At 36.5% G+C, this 26,167-nt stretch overlaps 1 protein-coding gene across 16 annotated transcripts in view; it reads left to right on the top strand.

Moving 5' to 3' along the window:
• LOC127503431 (oocyte zinc finger protein XlCOF26-like) overlaps window positions 1–12,710 on the top strand; it is a 138,734-nt gene extending 126,024 nt beyond the window's left edge. For 9 of the 16 annotated variants that reach the window (XM_051877219.1, XM_051877217.1, XM_051877220.1 and 6 more), the window contains one exon: window positions 8,217–12,710. In XM_051877219.1, coding sequence (XP_051733179.1) covers window positions 8,217–9,256 — 1,040 coding nt within the window. In that variant the 3' untranslated portion in view covers window positions 9,257–12,710. Of the gene's footprint in view, window positions 1–219; window positions 340–5,105; window positions 5,465–8,216 lie in introns of those variants that run through there. The other 7 variants (XM_051877225.1, XM_051877224.1, XM_051877223.1 and 4 more) reach the window with 3 other exon arrangements.
• The last annotated feature ends 13,457 nt before the right edge of the window (window positions 12,711–26,167 follow it).

The raw sequence follows: 26,167 nt of genomic DNA, 5'->3' as shown, positions 1-26,167 counted from the left end.
CCACAATACATTCAGGATCCAGGAAGATGAGTACTGATTGTGTCTAAATGACTATTTGAGCAAATATTTGCACCTGAATAATTGAGAGTGATTGTAAGTGTGATGATCATCTGCTAAATGATCAACAGCGACCACAATTCACACCTTCAGTCAGTGAAGCCGCTCCCACAGCCGTTCATGAGAGTTTAAATGTTGGGGAATATTCCCATCTTCCCACAGGAGAAGAAGCAGCAAGCAGGAGGAATTACTGCAGGAGAAACTACTGACATACTATTGTAAAGATGGAGTTTGAGGAAGAACCCTGCAGAATAAAAGATGAAGATACAGAGGAACTAATAGGTTGGTGTTTTCCTTCATTCTCTTTCAAGACTGCTGAGGAACATTAAGATGAAAACTGATGTATAACAATGCTAAAAATAGATACTAGTAGACTGAACTTTATTTCTTTGTTTCTCATTTGTCCTTTTTAATTGAATTTAATATGTTGATTTTAGACCTCATCGAAGTGAAAGACAAACACCATCATTTGAAAGATGGAAAACTGACATATAAGAATGAAGACAAACAACATCTGTTTCAAAAACCTCATCATTTCAAAAATGAAGATGCAACTTCAGTCGTTTCAAATACTGAAGAGAATTTCACACAAAAACAAGCTGGAAAATCTGGAGTCAAAGGATCTTTCACATGCTCTGAGTGTGGAAAGACTTACACATTTAAAACAGCCCTTAGGAGACACATGAGAATTCATACTGGAGAAAAACCGTTCACCTGCACTGAGTGTGGAAGGAGTTTCACAGATCAAACAGGCCTTAAGAGACACATGAGAATTCACACTGGAGAAAAACCGTTTACATGCTCTGAGTGTGGAAGGAAGTGCAGGCTCCAATCAAACCTTATAAGACACATGAGATCTCACACTGGAGAGAAGCCTCATACATGCTCTCATTGTGGAAAGGGTTTCATTCAGAAGGGAAACTTTAATGCTCACATGAGAATTCACACTGGAGAAAAACCGTTCACATGCTCTCAGTGTGGAAAGAGTTACACATCCAAAAGCATTCTGAAAAAACATCTGCTCTCTCACTCTGAAGTGAAGCCATTCAGCTGTGATCAGTGTGATAAAACATTTGCTTTTGAAACAAGCTTAAAAGCACACCTTAAAATTCATGTTGATGTGAAGCCTCACATTTGTTCTTTTTGTGGAAAAAGTTTTTCACTACTGAAATGTTTAAAAGTGCATGAGGGTATTCATACTGGTGTGAGACCTTATGTTTGCTCCGACTGTGGGAAGACCTACATTACGTCCAGTGCCTTACAACAACACCAGAGGTCTCATACTAGAGAGAAACCGTACAAGTTACTGTGGAATGAGTTTTACTCAAATATCTCATCTACAGTCTTATAAGAAATAAATTTTCCTGCAGTTATCAAAGTTCATTTTCAGATGCGTCACTTACAAATAATTACAATTTGACATTCAGATTAATGAAAAGCTGGATAATTTCTTAAAATTAGTAGTGAAGTTTGTTTGTCAAGGGGAACCATTGGGGAAGGTCAAAAAATAATAGTTTAGAAAACTAGTGTCTTAACTTTACAATTTGTGAAGGGATGTGTTTTGTTTCTTTGTGGAGTTCAATTATATTCATTAATTGTGCATATGAGGAATTTGTGTAAAAGTGGCAACAACAGTCTATCGAATCATAATCCATATTTCAAACAATTTGATTTGGCAGTTTAGATGTGATGCATTAAGATATTGAAGACTCTTTTTTTTTTTTGTAGCGAAATGAACTGAGAAATAAGAATGAACAAAACGTTATTATATACAGCTCTGGAAAAAAAAAAATTCCAGAGCTGTATATATATATATACTCATTCTGTTTTTCTATATATATTTAAAGAGGTGATTCCTCTAGTATGAACTCTGACAAACACATCACTGAGAGAAGATGAAATTGCTCAGGAAAAGTGAATGTGTCTGTGACAATTCAGCAGTGATATTACTTGTTTTACAGCTGCTGTCATGAAAGAAGGTTTAAGATGAAGTTCTAAGTTACACTGTGGTTATACTTTGTATTTTGGTTAAAAAATATTACAGTTTGGTTTTAAAAAAGTAATAAAGTGGGAAGCTGATTTCGTGTCGTCTTGATCCTGAATAACTTGCATGAGCTTCTCTATATCCTCCTGTGGCCCAGAAAAAAAAGTTTTTTTAATTTAGTATTTTTCCACGTCAAAACATTGTTCAGAGCATAAGAAACACACAGAAAAAAAAAAAAACATTTTTGAAAAATTATATTTTATTCATATGTTATGCTATGTTCTTTGTAGTGGACACCAGGACTCAGTTGTTTAAAAAATAAAATGACATGAAATGACATGTACAGGCAAAAACAATGGGGTTTTTTTATTTATTTTTTTTTATCACCAATCAATTTTTAGGCTTCAGGATTTTTTTTAACCAAACTTTGTTTAAAGACAATTCTCAACTATGTTATGAAAGATATAATGGAAATAATTGATATGCCATTTTACTTTATGCAATATGTGGGTAAAATAGCCATACATGGGTTTTCCCATTCAATACAATGCATCTATATACGGTATCTAATTTGCATATTAATGTGTTCTTGGGAAAAAATGTAATGAAAAATGCAGTGTAATAATGGGAGTTATAATTGGCAACATTTTCATAATAATATCTAATAATTAATAGGAATATTGAAATATAATTTATTTCGCTATTCACTTGTTGTGTCTCCCAAAATGCCCGATAAACATGATTTAAGTCCTGGGGCCTGTACCATGACGCCGGATTCACTGGCTAGCCAGGTAAGTTTCAGATTAGTTTGCGCCAATCCTGGGTTTTAGGTACCATGAAAGTGACTTGGCTTTTAGCGGTGTTCATCGCCATAGTAACTTACGTTCCACAGCTAACCTGCTCCGGGGCAGGTTATGTTCTGGGTAAGAGATCTCAAACCGAAATTGGACCGATCAGATGTGAGCAAAGTGATACTGACACATCCAACACAATAAAGTCACGCCCCCAGTTTCACTTCCTCTAAATTAAAGATCACTATAGTAAAAACAAATATTTAACGATGAAATTGTCTGGCTTTAATGATAATTAGATTTATATATGATTTATATAATTATTATATATTTTTTTATTCATTACACACAAGCGATTTTAGTTTAGCAGTTATTATTAAGCATTTAGTTTTAATGAATATTAATATATACAGATCATATGTAATATAAATAAGCTGTAAATAAACTTTAAATATGATGTGACCTTACATGTTTGAGTCTCTATCGCTATTATCAACTATATAAACTAACGTCACAAGTTTTACTTGTGCTGATAGAGCAAGATAATTTCTTTTATCTGTCCTCTTTCATGGACAAGTATTTTCGTCAGTGTAAATGAGTTTAAATACTTCATTTTCTTTAATCTCTTAACCTTCAGCAAAAGAGTTTTGAATTGCGCTGGCTCTCTCGCGAGAAGTGAATCACAGTTTCTCTCTGTTGCAAGGCATGTGATTGGCTGTTGACCGCTGATGTCACGCATTCATGTGCGCGCGCTCCACAAACTCAGGATCAAAGCCTGAGTTGATGATCAGCATCATGGTACCAACAAAGCCGGATTGGAGTGGTTTGGTTTTGTCAACTCAAAACTAATCCTACAACCCTGAGTTTGTTCAACTACCGTCATGGTACAGGCCCCTGGAGTCCTTGAGATACGTTTTCTCTTGTTTGGTGGGTGTGTCAAAAATGTCAGCCCAATCAGCAACAACATGCATATAAACCACATCAAAATAAATTCACAAGAGCAAGTATATTGTTTGCACATGTTTATTTACATTAATGGCAAAATAACTTAAATAATAAGAGCACAAGTATAGATCTGGAACTTCTTTAAGTCTGTCTAAATATCATTTAGTAATCGCAATGTCTTCTGGTCCATATCCTTTCCTTAGGAAGGTGTGCTAGACACTGATTAATGTAACATAAAAATACTATACTTATATATTTTGCTGTTGTATTGTGGAGTGATACTTTCATAAACTTTCATAAACATAAAGGCAAATGTTGTATCGCAATAATTAGAAACCGCAGTTTCCACAAATCCCTTCGCTCGATTGGGATGTTCTCTTTTATTCTGGACAGCAACGGCAGTGACTGTGACATCGAGCGTATTTTGCAGTATTAAACACGTACTTATACCGACTTCATCAGGCTCCGAAAATTCTTCAAAAAGAACACAAAGTATGGCCTTCTCAGCTGCCATAGTTGCAACGCTTGCGTCATCAGAACGGGGTGTTCAACGCACCATCGTTTCCGTTTAAAAAACGTTTTGCAATGTTTTGTCAGAGCTGAACGCAGCCCTGGTGTCTTCTACAGTGGACGTGTGAAATCAATGCCCTGTTTTGTAAAAGAAAGTCATATTTTGATTTGAAACCACATAATATTTTCCTGAGATGTTGATTTATAACAAACAATTTAAAAAATAATCTGATTTAAATGATAATTACAAAATATTATCATTATCGTGACTCGTCATAGACATAAACAGAGAGAAGTAGCTCCAGCTAATGTTCTTCCACATTAAGTTTTGTATATTAAGCGCCAAAAGCTACATGGTGCACCTTTAACTGATTTAATACACTGTTTATCAGACTGTGATTTTATATGATTAGGAGAAATCAAATTAGACAAATTCCATTGAGCTGCTCGAACAGAACTGAAGTTTTTAATGTAAATCTTTATATCTCTTAACTCTCACATTTATAACTCTCACATTTTTATTAATAATACTAACCATCTAACTTTAAAATGTAGTCATGATTTATATTAAAATCAGCAACATAAACAGTTGAAGGAGTCCGGAAGGTAAATACAATTGCAAACTACTTAGCAGATATTTGAAGTTAGAATCTTTACCCAGCTCAAATATATTGGGATGTAGATAATGTTTATAATCTCAACCAAGATAAGAGCTGTTATTTTGGTCGTCTTGTATCTAATCTATGAAGGTTAGATAGTTTAATAGGGATTGGTTTCCGCCAGTAGAGGGCGCTCGTGCAACCGAAGCAACATCCGAGTCCAGGAGAAGAAGAGAAGTGAGCGAGGGAAGGGAACATAAACATGAGAGGTGAAACTCTTCATTCTGCTCTAATTCTGCTGCTTTTCAGACCGAGTACATTAATTTGTATCATTTATTAGGAGAAATCTAAATCCAAACGTTTAAAGCAGTCAGTTCATTTAGTGAATCACAAAGAAATGAATCAAAATGAACCGACAGCCGTTCATGAGAGTTTAGATGTTGGGGAATATTCCCATCTTCCCACAGGAGAAGGAGCAAGGAATTACTCCAGGAGAAACTGCTGACATATTATTGTAAAGATGGAGATAAAGGAAGAACCCTGCAGAATAAAAGATGAAGATACAGAGGAACAAATAGGTTGGTGTTTTCCTTTATTCCCTTTAATGACTGATGAGGAACATTAAGATGAAAACTGACATATACTCCTGAGACCCAAGCATAGACTTCTGTAGAGGACACTATATTTAAATTTCTCTGAGAACATACATGTCACATGTTTTAAATCTGGATGTCCTGTAAAGAGCACATTTAGAGCTTTTCAGAAATACCAAATGTTTGGAGGTTTCACAACTCCCTCTATTTGGTCTTTAAAAATGACTGACATTGACCGAATTATCAAATTTAGCACTCTTATGCAAATATGACAACATTTTGTATCATTTAAATCTGTATAATTTTCAAATTGTCATAAATAAGCATTTCAGGAAAACGTTTTTATCATTATCATCTCTGTATAAGACACCAGGACTTACAGCATGTTTATCAGGCGTTTTGGGGAGACACAAGAAATCAATAGGGAAAGAAATTATACATTAATATTCCTATAAAATATATGAGATATTCTAATGAAAATGTTGCCAAGGTTTTACTCCCATTATTAAAAAGTCTTTTCAACCGCAAAGTATTGTTATTTTATCACAGAAGTACAGAGATAAAAGTTAGCTTGGATATAAACACTGATGATGTTTATGGAAGATAGGGCAAATCCCTTTGAAAGCAACTTGGTGCTTCAATTACATCATTACGCCACCAGGTGGTGACAAGTGACTTAAAAATGTATGTAATTGAATCATTCATTCAAGAGATTCCTTCAAAAACGCCGATTCCTCCAGCGATGAAACAAGTTAAGTACTTATGATTGAGTCATTCATTCACAGATTTTTTTTAAAATTATTCATTCAAATTAATTAAATATTTTAAATAGACTGCAGCATTTAACATTTTGTCAGAATGTCTAGTAAATTACATTTAATTTTGATTAGTTGTCTGATCTTTATTTGAAACACGAATATCATGATTCTCATTTTATCCAGAATCGTGCAGCTCTAGTTTCTTATGCTCTGAACAATGTAAGGACATAAACTAAATTCACATGCAAAAAAAAAACAAAAACTTATATTTCTGGTTCTCAGGAGGATATAACAATACATCTAAAACTGCAAACCCGATTCCAAAAAAGTTGGGACACTGTACAAATTGTGAATAAAAAATGTGGAAGTTTCAAATTTCAATATTTTATTCAGAATACAACATAGATGACATATCAAATGTTTAAACTGAGAAAATGTATCATTTTAAGGGAAAAATAAGTTGATTTTAAATTTCATGGCATCAACACATCTCAAAAAAGTTGGGACAAGGCCATGTTTACCACTGTGTGGCATCCCCTCTTCTTTTTATAACAGTCTGCAAACGTCTGGGGACTGAGGAGACAAGTTGCTCAAGTTTAGGAATAGGAATGTTGTCCCATTCTTGTCTGATACAGGCTTCTAGTTGCTCAACTGTCTTAGGTCTTCTTTGTCGCATCTTCCTCTTTATGATGCACCAAATGTTTTCTATGGGTGAAAGATCTGGACTGCAGGCTGGCCATTTCAGTACCCGGATCCTTCTTCTACACAGCCATGACGTTGTAATTGATGCAGTATGTGGTCTGGCATTGTCATGTTGGAAAATGCAAGGTCTTCCCTGAAAGAGACGACGTCTGGATGGGAGCATATGTTGTTCTAGAACTTGTATATACCTTTCAGCATTGATGGTGCCTTTCCAGATGTGTAAGCTGCCCATGCCACACGCACTCATGCAACCCCATACCATCAGAGATGCAGGCTTCTGAACTGAGCGCTGATAACAACTTGGGTTGTCCTTGTCCTCTTTAGTGCGGATGACATGGCGTCCCAGTTTTCCAAAAAGAACTTCAAATTTTGATTCGTCTGACCACAGAACAGTTTTCCACTTTGCCACAGTCCATTTTAAATGAGCCTTGGCCCAGAGAAAACGCCTGCGCTTCTGGATCATGTTTAGATATGGCTTCTTTTTTGACCTATAGAGTTTTAGCCGGCAACGGCGAATGGCACGGTGGATTGTGTTCACCGACAATGTTTTCTGGAAGTATTCCTGAACCCATGTTGTGATTTCCATTACAGTAGCATTCCTGTATGTGATGCAGTGCCGTCTTAGGGCCCGAAGATCACGGGCATCCAGTATGGTTTTCCGGCCTTGACCCTTACGCACAGAGATTGTTCCAGATTCTCTGAATCTTTGGATGATATTATGCACTGTAGATGATGATAACTTCAAACTCTTTGCAATTTTTCTCTGAGAAGCTCCTTTCTGATATTGCTCCACTATTTTTCGCCGCAGCATTGGGGGAATTGGTGATCCTCTGCCCATCTTGACTTCTGAGAGACACTGCCACTCTGAGAGGCTCTTTTTATACCCAATCATGTTGCCAATTGACCTAATAAGTTGCAAATTGGTCCTCCAGCTGTTCCTTATATGTACATTTAACTTTTCCGGCCTCTTATTGCTACCTGTCCCAACTTTTTTGGAATGTGTAGCTCTCATGAAATCCAAAATGAGGCAATATTTGGCATGACATTTCAAAATGTCTCACTTTCAACATTTGATATGTTATCTATATTCTATTGTGAATAAAATATAAGTTTATGAGATTTGTAAATTATTGCATTCCTTTTTTATTCACAATTTGTACAGTGTCCCAACTTTTTTGGAATCGGGTTTTTTGTAGATCCTAGTAGACTCAGTAGTAAACTGTGCTCAAGTAAGAATGAACTTTATTTCTTTGTTTCTCCTTTGTCATCCTTTATAGACCTGATGGAAGTGAATGAAGACAAACGCCATAATTTCACAAATGAAGATGGAAAACTGACATATAAAAATGAAGATAAACAACATCTGTTTGAAAAATATCATAGTTTCAAAAATGAAGATGGAAATGCAGTCGTTTCAAATACTGAAGAGAATTTCACACAAAAACAAGCTGGAAATTCTGGAGTCGAAGGATCTTTCACCTGCTTTGAGTGTGGAAAGAGTTTCACATATAAATCAACCCTTAACAGACACATAAGAGAACACACTGGAGAAAAACTGTTCACATGCTCTGAGTGTGGAAAGAGTTTCACAGATAAATCAAACCTTAACAAACACACAAGATCTCACACTGGAGAGAGGCCTTATACCTGCACTCAGTGTGGAAAGAGTTTCAGACATAAAGGACACCTAAATGACCACATGAGATCTCACACTGGAGAAAAACCGTTCACCTGCTCTGAGTGTGGAAAGAGTTTCAGACGCAAAGAAGAAGTAAATGTGCACATGAGAATTCACACTGGACAAAATCTGTTCACCTGCTCTGAGTGTGGAAAGAGTTTCATTCAGAAAGGAAACCTTAAGAGACACATTAGAATTCACACCGGAGAAAAACTGTTCACATGCACTCACTGTGGAAAGAGTTTTGGTTACAAAAGCACTCTCGAAGATCATCAGCGCTGTCACTCTGGAGTGAGATCGTTCAGCTGTGATCAGTGTGATAAAACATTTGTTTTAGCATCAAGCTTAAGAGCACACCTTAATGTTCATGCTGCTGTGAAGCCTCACGTTTGTTCATTTTGTGGAAAGAGTTTTACACGACTGCAAAATTTAAAAGAGCATGAGAGTATTCATACTGGTGTGAGACCTCATGTTTGCTCTGACTGTGGGAAGAGCTTCGTTATATCAAGCAACTTAAAATCACACCAGAGAATTCATACTGGAGAGAAACCGTACAAGTGCTCACACTGTGGGAAGAGTTTCAACCGATTATCTCATCTAGAGACTCATAAAAAAAAAGTGTTACCTGAAGTTTCCTAAATTCATTTTCCAAAGTTAATTTTCAGATCCATCATTTTCAACCAAATGATAGAATTTCTTACAAAATCATCTGAGAGAGAAATTTGTTAAAAAGACACAGAGGCATGGTGAGGATTGTTGGAAATTAGGGGGGGAGATCAAAATGCTCCAATTTTAATGTTTATTTTATGTTGGGGAGTAAATAGTGAAACTAGATATCTCCATCAATATTCTGTACAAATTCATTCTGTTAGTCTGGCTGTTAAGAGGTGATGCACTATTATCAGTGTCATTCCTAATATTTATACTTTGTATTTAGATTTTGTTACAAGAAAAAAGGAACAAAACTTGACTTAAAGGGATAGTTCACCCAAAAATTAAATTTGTCATTATTTACTCACCCTCAAGTTAAAACCTGTATAAATTTCTTTGATCTGTTCTACACAAAGGAAGATATTTGGAAGAATATTTGTAACCAAGCAGATCAAATGTGATATTGATTTTATACAACAGTTCAACCAGTGATTCAGCGGCCCATTCATAAACAGAGCTTCTCCAGAGCGGCTGCACAAGCTCTTCCTTTTGCAGGAGATATTTTGAAGAATGTTGATAGCCAAACATTGACTTCCATTATGAACAAACAAAATACTGAGACATTTCTCAAATTAACTTCTTTTGTGTTCCACAGAAGAAAGAGAGTCGTACAGGTTTGAAACGACACAAGGGAGAGTACATGATGACAGGATTTTCATTTTTGGGTGAATTATCACTTTAATGCATTATTAACCCATTAATCTAATGCATTATTTATGCATTAAACTCTACACTACAAGTTTCAGGTATACAATGTATCTATTTTTAGATAGAGTTTTTTAAAACATGCTTGTATATAACTTTGCTATCATTGTGATGCATAGGTTTACTTAAATCTTAATATCTCTGATTTGCAAATGACTCCTTTGTCTCTATTTTACACACATTCACTTGTTTAATCGATGTCTGATTACAGTAATCAACCCTCATCAATATTCTTTCAGCTTCTCTTTGAACTGAATTGAAGAATTGATAGTTTAACAGTGCTGGAAATATAGATCTCATTTCTGACAATGACACCACTTTTGAGAAGATCATGACTAAAATACCATAAAGAAATAAAAGTACTGTAGAGTAGGCTAACAGTCGGCTCTTTTGTTTTTAACTTCCCCTTCTTTAATTGAATTATAGGAATTTAATGATTTGAGCCCCAATGGAACTGAATGAAGACAAACAGCATCCGTTTCAAAAACATCAGTTCGCAAATTAAGATGGAATTTCACAGACTAAAAATAATTCCATGCAAAAATAAAATGGAAAGAGTTTCATAAATGAAACATTAATGTGCACATGAGAAATTACACAGACCATCTGTTCTGTTTCTGTTTAAATAATAGCTTCCTCTTGACTTTTTAAGATCGGTTTGAATATCTTGGCATCTCTTTGAATGAGCAACTTTCAATTTACCTCGACGCATTGCCTCTTGTCTAAATTTAAAGAATTCCCATCACTGGAGTTGCGCCAGTAGAGGGCGCTCGTGCAACCGAAGCAATGACACACATCCGAGTCTAGGAGAAGAAGAGAAGTGAGCGAGGGAAGGGAACATAAACATGTGAAGTAGAACACAGCCGTTCATTTTGGTTTTTCAGACTGACTACATTCATTTTTCTTTTTTTATTAGGAGAAATCTAAATCCAAAAGACTAAACGAGTCGTTCATGTAGTGAATCACTCAGAAATTAATCGAAATGAACCGACTGATGTTGTACATTACGCTCGTGGTAAGTGTACCCATTGAGCCCAAGTTCAACTCTGAAGTCAAATTAAAAAAAGAGAAAATCATATTTTTATGCTGCTCATTATTATTATAGCCAACACAAGCTAGCCTTGAATGGAAAAAAAATAAATTAACATTTCTCAATGTGGGCACAATAAAAATTACTATGATGCTTAGTCCACATTATATTTAAAGGAACACTCCACTTTTTTTTGAAAATAGGCTCAGTTTCCAACTCCCCTAGAGTTAAACAGTTGAGTTTTACCGTTTTCGAATCCATTCAGCCGATCTCCGGGTCTGGCGGTACCACTTTTAGCATAGCTTAGCATAGTTCATTGAATCTGATTAGACCGTTAGCATCTCCTTATAAAATGACCAAAGAGTTTTAATATTTTTCCGATTTAAAACTTGACTCTTCTGTAGTTACATCGTGTACTAACACCGACGGAAAATGAAAAGTTGCGATTTTCTAGGCCGATATGGCTAGGAACTATACTCTCATTCCGGCGTAATGATCAAGGAACTTTGCTGCCGTACCATGGCTGCAGCAGGCACAATGATATTACGCAGCGCCTGTGACCCCCTGCTTGCACAGGGAGCGTGCCTTGCAACCATGGAGACATTTGTGAGAGACACTGCGTAATATTATTGCGCCTGCTGCAGCCATGGCACGACAGCAAAGTTCCTTGATCATTAATACAAGATCTTGAAACTGCAACCTCTTGATGGAAATAAATGTTGTAATGTTATTTCCATCAGGAGGTGCATACATTTTTGGTCAAGATCTGGTCAAGATTGATATACAGTAGCCTATTTAGCTGGGAATCGTAATCGGGCTAAGGTAAGGAGATGGCTTTGAACACTTGCTGGTTATGATTTTGGAAAAATCAAATTGATTTTGGATCATTTTTAACCAAAAAAAGTTACGGACAGCTGCTTTAAATAGGTTCATAATCATCACTGTTGATCGCTAAATTTAAGGGCTATGCACTGTCAGAGATTTACAACACGTTAATTCATCTTTTTCTTCTTAATGACTTGAAGGTGTGTGGCTGGTGAACAGGGAGAAGCATAGAGTAAACTTTATAGTTAACTATACAATGTGCATTTGATATGAAAAAAAAACATCTTCAAATTATGTTTGAAGCATTTGAATGCCATTGCAATGGCTGTTTTCTCTTTTTGTTTTCAGCTGAAGGGTTTTTTTTTTTTTTTTTCATTTTAAACATTTATCACCACCACCACCACAGTAAAAAGGCATTTTTGACAAGCGGGTTGTCTTACCTTAAAGGGTTAGTTCACCCAAAAATGAAATTTCTGTCATTAAGTACTCACCCTCCAAACCCGTAAAATTTTCTTTCATTTTCGTAACACAAATTAAGATATTTTTGATGAAATCTGCGAGGTATCTGAACCACACATAGGCAGCAACGTTGTTGCGCTTTTCAAGTCAAGTCAAGTCATCTTCATCTATATAGCGTTCAGATTGTTAGGGTTAGAGTGATTTAATCTAAGAGGGTAATTTGCTAAAAATTAGTAGTGAAGTTTGAATCTATTGAGTTTGTTCAAGCATTTCCCTTCTCTTTTCACAACTTATTTGTAACGATTTGATTCAATTTTACTGAACTTCAAACACTTGATTGCATTAAATGATTTCTAAAGTTTTGCAGGTGTACTGTGGTGTGATTATTATTATTTTTTTTTTTTTTGTCTAGTCCAGGTTCTTCTTTTGCAGAGACAATATTAAAAAAAAAATTTTTATTATTTTTTTTATGTTTTGCAGTAGGTGATGTCATCAGCTCATTAACTAAAATACATAATCATAAAACAGCCCTACAGTGTTGTATTAGGCTGTAAATACAACAAATCTGTTTTGAAAATCAATAGACCTTATTCAGAGCAGCGCCATGACAGGTATGAAAGCGAGGCTGTGAGGGATAGATTTGCAGTGTTTTCATTGGCATCCGCTGTAAAACGCTGTATAAAGCTCTTAGATCACTTAATTTTCCACAGCTCATATTCAGAGCAATCCAAAAACACATTAAATAACTACAACCCACTGAAGAGTTCATTTAAAAACATGGTTTAATGAGCAAACATTTAAGATAATTTAAGATCTTAATGTGGTTTGATAAACTATTTGCTAAAATACAAATTAATTAAACAAACTATTATTATATTGCTTTTATCATTTTAAGCAGATTTTGCGTGGTTTTGATCCTCAGAATAACACGAGTTTCTATGACAATAGTTTGGCAGTGCAACAGATTTTCCTCTAGATGGCGACATTTGCTTTAATTTCAACCACGTGATCTTGTTGAGTTCATCCACAGCTGTTGAAATGTTTTTCGACGCTTCTGAGTTCACCGTGGTTTACGAAACGACACTTTAATCTTATCAGTCTGTGTGAGTACATTTACTATTTACTCTGAGAAATCTAAATCTGAAAACATGTAACTTACTGAGCCAAAGTCCTTTTCAGGCAAGTTATTTCACTCGGCCCTCATCTTTGAAATGCAGATATTTAGTCGCAAAAGTACAGCTCGAACATCAAATTCTCAGCTGTTCACCAAGCTTATGATATTTCATTTTAAACTACCAATGAAATCTCAAAACAACTGTCTCAAATTTTGTTTCTAAACGCTCAAATCAAGACAAAACTGCATTTTTTTCTCAGGCTGAGCCAACCACTGCGCATGCGCAGTCCTTAAGCGCGCGTCTCAGAACACTGTTTCTATAGCAACCGGAGCTTCTAACGGCAGCTGTTGTGATGCAATGACTTTATTAGTATTGTCGATTTACTCTTTAAAGTACATTTCCCCGCGCGGCGGCCTTTTGTGCAGTTGAGGCGGTGCTCGGGTCGGGTGTTGTCATAATTACAATCATCAACAATAAAATCTTGACGAAAACTTTCGTGTTGGTGTCATTTTTGCATCCGTTCAATTATTATAGCTACTACGGGGCTGTTGAATGCTCGAATCTGATTGGTTGACCAACGTTCTAAGGTGTGCAATTATTTTCATGGAAACGCACGGCTAAAGTAGTTCTAGCAGGTCTTGAACACATTGCAGTTCCATATCACTTCGCCAAATGATTTCAGTTATTTCAATAGGTCCTTAGAGCCTACAACCGCAAAAGAAACAAAACCCACAACGACACCGACCAAGCAAATAAATATAGTAAACAATAGGATAAAAACGACAAATTATTGTCATGTTTTTTTGCCACAAAATACATTTTATTGTGTCATGAAAGCGCATACTCTCTCGCGCACGCTCTCTCTCTCTTTCAAACGTACACACGTACTGTATAGACCTTATTTACCAGAGAAACAAGCGCGCCGCCATCTTTAGAATATTGTCTTTGAACTTCCGTTTTTGCGGTAGCTCTGTATATTTCTATGGCATCGCTGTTGAAGAATAAATAGCTTGTGAAGTGGATTTACCTGTTGTAGAGTTAATGAAAGTTATCATGAGCATTGTTATGTTTAAAGCAGATGTCTTAACAAATGTCTGTAGACCGGGAAGTTTTTAAAATGAGCAGTTCATTCGTAAATATGTAAGATCGCTGTGGAAATACAAACCGGAAGTCAAAAGACAACGAGCGCAGCGCTGAAAAGGGGCGGGGCTACATAAGGTCTATAGTACGGACACACACTCGCTCAGAAACGTTTTGTCTGTGCTGCTCTGACGAATTAATCAATAAAATAGTTTAGCATATTAAAAGTTACATGACTCACCAGCGAGGTAATAACTGTGCGGTTCTTGAGATAAACTTATAGGTTTGCTATTAAACTGCTTAGATCAGGTAGGCTAATTCACATTTTCTGCTTATTCTCTGCGTAAATAACTGTATCATCTGTATTATTCTGCTATCAAGGCTCAAGCCTCCGTTACTAGTTCTGAAATGACATTTTGGAATTCGCAACGGAGGCTTGGGATGAGATGCGTAAGGAATTAGTCCCACACACAAGAGCCTGACAAATGTCTTTAAATACTACATCGGAACAGTGTCTTGAGGTGTGGTAGTATAAGCGGAATAATTGACTCCGTGCCGTTGAATTCTTAGAAAATAATGCACACCCGAGGTGTAACGGCCACCACTCCATTACCACCTCGGGTGTGCATTATTTTCTAAGAATTAAACGGCACGGAGTCAGTTATTCCTTACTTAATTATTGCCATTAATTATTTATCATTTTGTTCGTTTGATCAAATGATTTGAGGGAAATAAATGCATCCCAGGCACAGGGCTTGAAAATGGAGAACAAAATGGGTGAATGAAACACTCCTTAACCAGGAAAAGCAGGGAGACTATCATCATTTGGTGTGATCCCCTCAGGTTCAAGATCTTCTACAAAATACTACTAAATGTGTTTTTTTGTAGGCCTATGTTATTTTCTTTTCTATATAGGCTATTCCTTTAACATATATAGATAATAAATTAGGTTATTCAAATTTTAGTCCAGTGCTGTCATGGAGATGAGCGCAATACAATATAATATAGCCTAATCGTGACTTAATGCTGTGCTGTCTTTATTCTTAATTCAATATAAAATGTAAATTTTTTTAATAATCCCAGGGGTTGAGTTAATATGTATAGGCCACAAGTAAACACAACATGTCCTGCACCACAACGGACACCGTATAGGCCGATTTAGCTGGTTTAAGCAATGAGGCACGCAAAATAATTCACGCCAAAACTGTAGTTGATGTCCATCGTCCACAGTAACCAAGTAGCTAACATGATAAATACTGAACCATATCAATTTCAACTTACCTCTGTCTTTGGGTTTTCAGTTGCCTCACACAATTGGATGTTGTTGATAAATGTCACTCATTCAAAATATTCATGAACTTAACTAGATTGTAAAATATCTGATATTCAGATTCTCAAATATATGTAAGTAAATGTATTTTGTGTTTTAAACAAGTTTATAATGATCGAAGTTGATCGCTAAGTTAAGGGCTATGCGCTGTCAGAGCTTCTTGGATTTACAACATGTTAATTCATCCATTTCTTTTTAAAGACATGAAGATGTGTGGCTGGTGAACAGGGAGAAGATTAGAGTAAACCTTATAGTTAACTATGCAATGTGCATTTGATATAAAAAAAAATGACTGATGAGGAACATTAAGATGAAACTTGACATAAAATAAATCTAAACCTAGATACTAATAGTAAACTGGATTTTTGCTTATTTGGGGCTCCCTGAATTTCTTTTTGTTTCTAATTTGTCCATCTTCAATTGAAACATGGAAATCTAATGTTGATTTTAGATTCGATGGAAGTGACTGAAGACAAACAACATCAGTTTCAAAAGAAGATGGAAAATGAAGATGGAAAGACAGTCGTTTCACAGACTGAAAAGAATTTCACCCAAAAACGAGCTGGAAAAACTGGAGTCAAGGGATCTTTCACCTGCTCTCAGTGTGGAAAGAGTTTCACACAGAAAGGGGAACTTACCAGACACATGAGAATTCACACTGGAGAAAAACCGTTCTCATGCACTCAGTGTGAAAAGACTTTCAGTCGCAAAAGCGGTCTGAACGATCATCTGCACCGTCACTCTGGAGTGAGATCATTCAGCTGTGGTCAGTGTGAGAAAACATTTGTGGTTGCATCAGGCTTAAGTGAACACCTTAAAGTTCATGCTGGTGTGAAGCCTCACTTTTGTTCATTTTGTGGAAAGAGTTTTTCACGACTGCACTCTTTAAAAGAGCACGAGCGTATTCATACCGGTGTGAGACCTTATATGTGCTTTGACTGTGAAAAGACCTTCACTACTTCCAGTGTCTTAACAAAACACCAGAGAAGTCATACTGGAGAGAAACCGTACAAGTGCTCACACTGTGGAAAGAGTTTCACTCGGTCAGTAAACCTAAAAGATCATGAGAGAGTTCATACTGGAGAGAAGCCGCACCAGTGCTCTTCATGTGGGAAGAGTTTCACCCAAACATCTAGTCTACAGACTCATGAGTAAAAACATTGCCTGAAGTGAGCAAAGTTCGCATTCACATCCATGATTTACAAATATTGCACTTACAAATCATTTGACATTCAGATTGTTTTAATAGTGATTTAATCTAAGAGGGTAAGTTGCTAAAATTAGTAGTGAAGTTTGAAACTAGTGACAGTTTGTTCAAGCATTTCCCTTCTCTTTTCACAACCAATTTGTAATGATTTGATTCAGTTTTACTGAACTTCAAACACTTGATTGCATTAAATGATTTCTAAAGTTTTGGTGTTGTTAATTTTTTTCTGATTAACCATGACAGGTATGAAAGCAAAGCTGTGAGGGACAGACTTGCAGTGTTTTCAATGGCATCCGCTGTAAAACGCTGCATAAAGCTCCTAGATCACTTATAATTTTCCACAGCAGTTTTTCGTCTACTGAGATTTCTTGGAAAGATATTTTTGCAGTGTTTCCTCAGCAAAACAATTAAAAAACATTAAATATCAGAACAACCCACTGTAGAGATGTATGTCTATCCCTCACAGCACTTGTTTTCATTAAAAATTTAAGATGGCGCTGCTGTGAATAAGGTCTAAACACAGTGCTGCTGTGATCATGTGTTTTAATAGGCGAAACTAAAAGTTACTGCTACTTTACCGCCATTAAGCTTTGACAACTCATCCCGTTTTCATTTAAAAACATTTTCCTTGTAAGTTTGTGTCAGAATGAGCATGATTATAACTGCAGACTCTGAATCTCAACGATGTAATCGGCAACTACCTGTCACGTATGTTTTGGTTTTGTGTTCATGTTTATGATTTCATGTCTTTTATTTTGTAGTTTGATATATGTTGCTTGTTTGTGTCATGCTTCCCGTGCTCCTCATGTTCTCCCTTAGTCTATGTGTCATGTTCTCATTGGTTGGTTATGGTCATGTGGTTTTCAGTTCTGTTCTGTCATTGGTTCCCTTGTTCCTTGTGTCACTTCCCCATTGGTTGTCTTAGTCGTGTGTTCTCTAAGTTCTAGTATTTAAGCCATTGTCTTCCCCATGTTTCTTGGTCGTGTATTGTTAATGTAACCCTGCTGTCGGTGAGTGTTCAAGTCAGGTCTGCTCATTGTCAGGTCAAGTGATTGCTTTGTTTGTTTGCTCACTTTACTTCAATAAACTGCACTTGGGCTCATCATCTCGCCTTCAGTCTGGACTAATCGTTACACTACTGTTATACTTTTTTTTTCTTCGTTTTTCTACAGTGGAAGCAGAGATGCGCTGTCCATTTTTTCACAGTCTACACTAAATAAACAAATCCACAGAAGCATAAAATGAAGACAGACAATAAACCATTAAGGTGTAATGCACCTCACAGAAGCTTTTTTTAATATTATTTATAAAAACTATACAAAACTGTGTTCAGTTGCAGCGTATTACATTTATGCATTTGGCAGACGCTTTTATCCAAAGCGACTTACATTGCATTATACTATACATTTGTATCTGAGTATGTGCATGACCATGACCTTGGTATTGCTAGTGCCATGCGCTAACCACTGAGCTATAGGAACAGTTGAAAAATGCCTTTGTTTCAACAGGTTCTTCAAAAATACCAACAGAAAAAACAAAATAACTTCCCCAAAGAATGAAACGAGTAAAATGAAGAGAACACATGAAATGCTAGTGAAATGTTTTCATTTCATGCTTTCATGCTTTAGTCTAGATAAAATACTGCAGATAATCTGGAGAGTTTAACACTCACATACATTAGGCCACAAACTGTTTTACACTGATTTACTTTAAGATAATCTGTTGTCATTGGTTTAAAACAAACACAAGACTTGGGCTGCGTCCGAAATCTTAAAAATGATGCCTTCAGAAGCTGTATTCCAAAGTAGGAAGGCATCAAAGCATGTCTGAATCCATACATGGATACATACATGTATCCCTCACTGCTTTTGATATCCCACAATCCTGTGCTTTCCATTCTGTGACAGTTGAGCGAAAAAATAATGATGGTGTCTGATAGTTGGTGGTGAGTTTGTGTGTAAATGCATGTTTTTGACCAACGTTAACACTTCTGATGTCATTTCTAGCAAGAAATTACTTTTTGTAGTAATTAACCCACTATGGGGCTAATTATGAAATCACATCTAGAAAAAATAAACGACTTTATATTTTAAATATATTTAAGGCTAAAATAATTTACCAAAATTAGTTTTCTACATCTGACCTTTGACCTTACTTTTAGGGTGCCGTCATCATTAATAACTGACTTTGTCCTATTAGGATAGATTATTTTTGGCAAATTGTCTGAAACTTCACACACATTCAAATGCATGTAGTGAAAATGTCTTAGTGTTTCAAAAAAACATTAAAAAGCTTTATTAACATTCCTTTTAATCTCGTGCTACTATATTTAATTTGGAACTCACATGTGAAAATGTCAAAAACTATTCAGATGCAACTTCACTGCCTGGAAAGTTGTGAAACTTGGTTTGGTATTTGTTTGAATATTATTATTGAATTTAAAATGCCAATTTCTCTGCGTCATTTATAAATGACGACATGCCATAGAGGGTTAAATATTCACTTAGTTCTCACCAAAGCTCGCTCTATTTTGTTGTAGATCATTAAACCTCAGAAGTCTTTCCGAAATCAAAGGTACCTTTGTGCGCAAACACTGCCTACAAAGTAATTGCCTGATAAGGCAGCGATGCAACACGTCACTGCCTAAACATTTTCACACGCAGCTATTATTAATGTGTTAAGCGTCCTCTTGTGCTACAGGAGTCTGTCCAGCAGAGGGAAACACACTGTGGCATCACTGACTGCTGAATGAGAGCTGAAGATGAAGGAGCTGAAGACCTCAAAACAAGCTGTGTGTACAGTAGTGATCTAAAGAGAAAAAAGACAGCAATTATAATACAATATAACTAGATCAAATGATTTGCCAAGACAAAATTTATGTTGGCTTGATCCCGGCTAGACAGTTTGAATTAGTTTTAAAAGCTTGAATTTTTAGGGTTTTAAAGTTAGGTTGTTGCTATGCGGTCGCTGGGGTGTTGCTAAGGTATTCTGGGCCATTTCTAGGGTGTTGCTATGAAGCTGCCAGTGTGTTCCGGGTGATTAGGTGCTGCTATGTGGTTGCTAGGGTGTTGTGGGTGGTGCTATACAGTAAGGTATTATAAGTGGTTGCTAGGGTGTTGTTATGTGGTGTTTTTTCCCTCCATTTCTGTCACCGATGGAGTTTGGGTTCCTTGCCACTCTTGCTTCTGGTTTGATTAGTTGGAGACACATAATATTCAGCAATATTATCAATCTGACTGCCCTGACTCTGAGAACTGAACTGAGCTGGATGATGACATTTGCTAGGGTGTTGCTATGCAGTTTCTGGGGTGTTCGGGTGGTTGCTAGGGTGTTGCTATGCGGTTGCTAGGGTGTTTGGGTGGTTGCTAGTGTGTTGCTATGTGGTTGCTAGGTTGTTCCCGATGGTAAAAAGGCCAACAACACATTTCATTCAGATGTCAGTTCCACACATCAGTTGTTTCTCCTCTGCAGAATGATCTGTGAATCTCTCACCTCATCTGATTCACCAGAATGAAACTCTACAGGTCTGTGTGCATCCAGATACACTGGAATAAAAAGCAAAAAGATTTATAACTTTAAATCAGGACTTTATTAAGAACAGAATGTGAAGTATAGGACAGACAGGGGCTAGTTGTCACAGGGTCTGTATTTTAGTAACATTTTTCATTGAATTCAGGTTTTGAATTAAAAGCTCAGTGACACAAATGTTTTAGCTGTAGTTTTATATTATAATGTCTTAAATTTGGATCATTATTGTGAATTTCAGTCCTCCAAAATAAAAACACTGACATACATTTAAATAAGAATCAACTAATAAGGGTTGATTGTGTTCAGCCTTCAAATGCTGTCACATTTTAATTGGGGCAAGTTGTCACACATTTTAAATGTTAGAAATGTAGCCTATACTTTTTAAAAAATTATAACATCAAAATAATGGTTTACATATGTGCATCTGTTTAATGTTTCATCATGACAGCTGACCCCATAAACATGTAAAAAAGTGTGTCAAATGAAAAGGAAATATAAATGAATGTTTTGGGAGGAGGTTATTCATATCTAGAACAAACAGCTGCTTATCTCTTTAGATGACAATAATCCTTCTGGCCTCACCCTCATTTTAATCTCCGCTGTATATGAGATAACTCTTAAGAAGTCTTTAGGCTTTAAGCTTTGTTTAAAATAATCTGGAGGAATATTCACTGAAATAAAAACAACTGGCACTGTTCTTCCCTATTCGTAATAAGGCAAATGTATTAAGACCTAAACACAATTGCAGATAAAATACTCACTGTTTGGTTTTTGCTGCATGCTTTCTCTGCGAATATGCTTCAGTAGGCTTTTCTCCCATGATTCTTTGGGTTTTGATTCTTTCTCTCTGCTGTCCATGACTGTAGGGTCTGATACTCTGATCACCTTCCCACCCCGAGTTCAGTACAATGATTATCAAGCAGCTTTCACTTTAACAGCAAAATTTAAGTAACATATTTTAAACTCAGCTTTACGAAGTGCATACAGACGTGTTTCATTCACCTTCTCAAGACTGTAAAAGTGAATCAATGAAGAGCAGAAATATCCACATCGGTTGTGTATGTGTGTGAGAATCCTGTAATAACACACAATGAATGACGAGAAGCGAACACGAGCTCCTAGAGAATAGAACAAACACATAGAGAGAGAAAATAAAGCATGAGCTCTTAAAATCTTTGGCTTTGCTCCGCCTATTGACGCAAGCAGGCATTGAGAAAACGTGACTTGAGGAATGAGGAAAACATACCTTCTTGACAGTAGAAAGAAAAGCTATTTTTAGCTACAATTTCTGTTCTTTCCATGACTGACTGCATCGATTGCCTTATGCCAACTGCAGGAATACAATAAGAAAATTTTTTATTGTACAAACGTGAATAAAAAATGCCTTTAAAGGCCACTGAAGCACCTTGGAACTTGCAGCATTATTCAATGTGTTGACGTAATTCCACGGACATTTGAACAGCTCCTCCCCTTTTTTAAAATAGCCAATAGCGTTTTGTTTATATCACAGCTCGGCCAGAGCCTTTGAGCTTGGTAAAGCCTCAGTTTTCTTCTAATCTCTAACCGTTTCTCCACCTAATCTCCTCCATATCACTTCAAAATTCAAAAGGGTCCGATAAGTTTTGTGGTCTGAGCCGACTCGCTCATATCATCCGTTCTGTGCTATTGTGTCTCTGGACCGGAGCAGACTGTGTTCGCGCTGCGCGGTTCGTATGCCACTAGTCGCGCGTAGTCAGACCTTCAGACTGACGGTAGAAGGTCTGAACTCTATCGCAGCTTTCATTGGCCAAGGACTGCCCAAGAGGACGTTTGACTGACATGTAACGCAACTAATCACAGTTTGTTTTGTTCCGCTTCATGTTTAGGGGCGTGAAAGGTAAAGTCGATGTTCCTACAATAACAGACCGGCGTGCATCTAATAAATTATTTATTTAAGAACGTTGTGCAAGTTTACCGCAAAAATGGAGTCGCGAACTTCACATACTTTTGAAAATCCAGCGTTTATTTGATCCTGGTTAGTGCTCATCATCACAGTTGTAAACATGATGGCGTCCTTCTTCCACAAGGGGGTTTAGCGTAACGGTATTTGTTTCCAGGCGGACCGTTAAAGAAAGCGACTCACACATCTTTCGGACACCCCGTAGAATTCAACCAACCAGATGACGACTTTGAAAATCCTGAAGTGTTTCCAGTTAAGTGCCATGTGCATCAGACGTTCAGCCATCGGTCCATGGGCGTGACGTCTGAGGCTGAGACTACATGACACTAACGCGAAACCAGACTTCATTCGCTCCAATGGAAAGCATATTCACGCTGTCTTATTTGTTCCCTATCCCCTATATATTGTACTATGTGCCATTCACCATGTATAAAGTAGTAAAAGTGTGAACAAGTGACCCATTTCAGGCACAGCTTCAACGTCTATTTATAATGTAGGGGGCGGGACGCTTTAGATTCTAGAGAGCATTTGATTGGACAGGAAATCTGATGAGAAGCTGAAGTAGGGCTGGGCGATTAATCGAAAAGTAATTCGAAACGGAAATTCAGAACCTCTAAAGGACGTAATTTTCCCATGTCAGTTTTTTTCGTTTTTTTAATCCACTTTCCCCTTAAAAACATACTACCATGTGTGTAGTCACATGACTCCACCCCGTCCAGTCAGCGGCATGGAAGCAACACCGAGGCGAACTCAAATGCAGAGTCAACACACTTGCGTCTTCACTAAACTTTGTCAATTGTAGGTGTTTTAAGGCTTGCCAGTTTGGACATTAAAGCGATTTTAGACCATCGGATGTGTATCATATTGAGCTACTGCGCTGATGCATTGTAGCACACAAACACTCATACAGACTGTAAGCTGCACATCACTTGAAGATCGCTCGCACAGAGAGGAGTGCAGAAACTTTTTGATCCATTTCAAATGTTGACTTTTGTATTTGGAATTTCCTATTTCATTATTCTTTGACCGTGTGAAATGTAATGCAAAAGTGAATGCAAGATGATTGACAGATGATGACGCAAAAGCGGTTAGACAGATCTTGTGTAGGTGTAGTTCAGGAAATCAGAGTTATAAACATCTCCACCATTCAAGATTAGATTAGATTGATTTTATTGTGGAAAATACTCGTCAGTGAAGCAAATGGCAGTGACAAAGTGCAAGTAATCATAGCCTACTACATATTTTATGACATCCCACAAATGGAAGTCTTGGAATTGCTAATGTAGTGAGCAAAACATGTGACATCAAAACAGAATAACAGAAAAACCTTTTCATTAACTGTGATGCTAACTTATACTTTAGACATGCTTGGTTGCAATTCAATAGACGCAATCTAATCAAAGTTAAAATGCAACATCAGGCTGAAGGAATTCACCTTATGAACAGGTGACCTGTTGATGATTCTGGTTTTACAACATTACATACTTCATCATTATGTGTGTAAAATCAACAGTTGAGAGAGTGAGATAAACAAGTATGAGCTCAAGCATAAAACAAAGACCTAAACCTACACTGTGTTGAAGTGTTATTTCATTAATTTTTCAGTTTTAATTTTTTTTTTAATGTGTTCGAATGAACCAAAATCATCCAATTTTACATTTACTGAAAACTTTGATTTGATTTGCTCAGTCTTGCCATGAACCTCACTGATTGTGCATCGATGGAATATGCAGTAAGACTGAAGAGAACAGATTGGCGTTTATTTTCAGTAAAAATAATGTGATCTTTTGTGTTCAAGCAACCAAGAAACGGATGCAACGTATCACAGAACTCACAGTTCGGATCATATTATGGGATTTGAGTCACGGATCGGATCATTTTTCAGATCAGCAAAAAATTCAAACATTATTTAAAACAAGTGAACAGTCAATAAAAAATACAATAATTACAAGCATAGATAAATACAATATAACAACATTACAAATAAAGTAAGGTCTAACAGGAGTATTCAGGTACAGAAATGTAATAATTAAATGTAAAATAACACTGCATAAATTAAATATAGATTAATCTTTGTTAAAGCTTTCTTTTGTTGTTTGATTAACATTAATGACTTAGACAGTAGCAGGTATTTATAGGTTGCTGTCACTTTAAGACCTAATGCACGGATCCAAGATAATGATACACATCCGATTTCTTTCTCAACTGTTTACGCTCACTTAACCAACTGCCAAGATGAGTATTTTGGCAATTTTGTGTGTATGCCTCCGTTCAGGCGCAAGGAGACGTGAAAGAGGAATCAATTCGGTGTTTCAATTCTAAGTGTGCGCGCTTCGGATGTGATAACAGCGTGCGAGTACCGAATTGAGTTCTCATTCACCTCTTCTTGCGCTGGAGTGGTTTAAAATCGATTGAATGTGTAAACTGGCAAGACAAAACATGTGCGAATGATAAACTTTGCAATTAATCTGTGAATCACATGCGTGCCGAACCCGTACGGATCATGGATCATCTACGATTCGTTCCACTCCTACTTGACACCAGTTATGTTTGCAGTTAGTGGCAGATGATTCAGCTTTTTGGTGAGTCTCAGTTTCTGGACACAAAATGCTATAGTCTGTGAACATTTGCAACATTTTTACCCCCAAGAAATGCGGTTCATATGACACAAAATAATGGGTAAGTTGTCACAATGGGATGATGATACAGTCCTGTACATATATACCAATACACTAATGAATTATTCTTGCAATGACAATCCAACATTAAGCTTTTTAAAGTTTTGAAATGGTGATTTTCATCCTAATATTCAGTTTTGACTTTTCTTCTCTGTAATCCATTTCTCTCTGTCTTTAATCGCATTTTTCTGAATTATATTTCCGTTCAGTTACAGTTCTGTTCATAAATTGTGGCTGTTCTACTGCAGTAATGGCATTGTACACATACAAGCTAAAAACTTATATGATTTAGTGTGGAAATATGCATAAAAGCCGTTCTTTTTACCACCCAGTAATTTCATCACAACAATTGTCCCAGGTTTACCTTTCTGTGATTATCTCATCTCCCTTCTCATGTTGTGCATCAGGTTTAACGTCATACAACTTGACTCGATCTGTTATCTGTGCATAACCCACTTCTGTTGGATTGTTGATAATGGTTTAGAAAATCAAAGAAAAAGGATGCGTTGAGATTTCTGAGATCTTTTAAACATATGCATTTGCCAGACATTGTTATTCATTGCATTTAAGCTGTACATTTTCATCAGTTCATGTATTCGCCGGAATCAAACTTTGGCCTTAGTAATGAGATACAGGAAATGTATTCATTCATAAACATTTGATTTAGCCAGTAAAGTCTTATCAAGGAATAAGGTTCTTTTGTTTAGCAAATAATTAATGAGCAATTCAAGTTTTAATTTGTAGTTCATATTGTTTATTTTACTATCAGAAGAAGTAAAGACATGCAATAGATCAATATAGACCTCAATGTTTAACACACCTTAAAAACCTAAGCAAAAATATCATTCAATAAAAAGATGAACAGGAATATTTGTTTCTGTAGTCACATGTTGAGGCAGGTGATGTTTCACCCTGTGAGTTTCTCCATGTCAAACGGGTATTC

The sequence above is a fragment of the Ctenopharyngodon idella genome, chromosome 21 (assembly GCF_019924925.1).
Source record: "Ctenopharyngodon idella isolate HZGC_01 chromosome 21, HZGC01, whole genome shotgun sequence".
In the NCBI taxonomy this organism is placed as follows: Eukaryota; Metazoa; Chordata; class Actinopteri; order Cypriniformes; family Xenocyprididae; genus Ctenopharyngodon; species Ctenopharyngodon idella.
The sequence above is the reverse complement of the archived record's forward strand: the minus strand, read 5'-3'. Positions and strand labels throughout refer to the sequence as shown.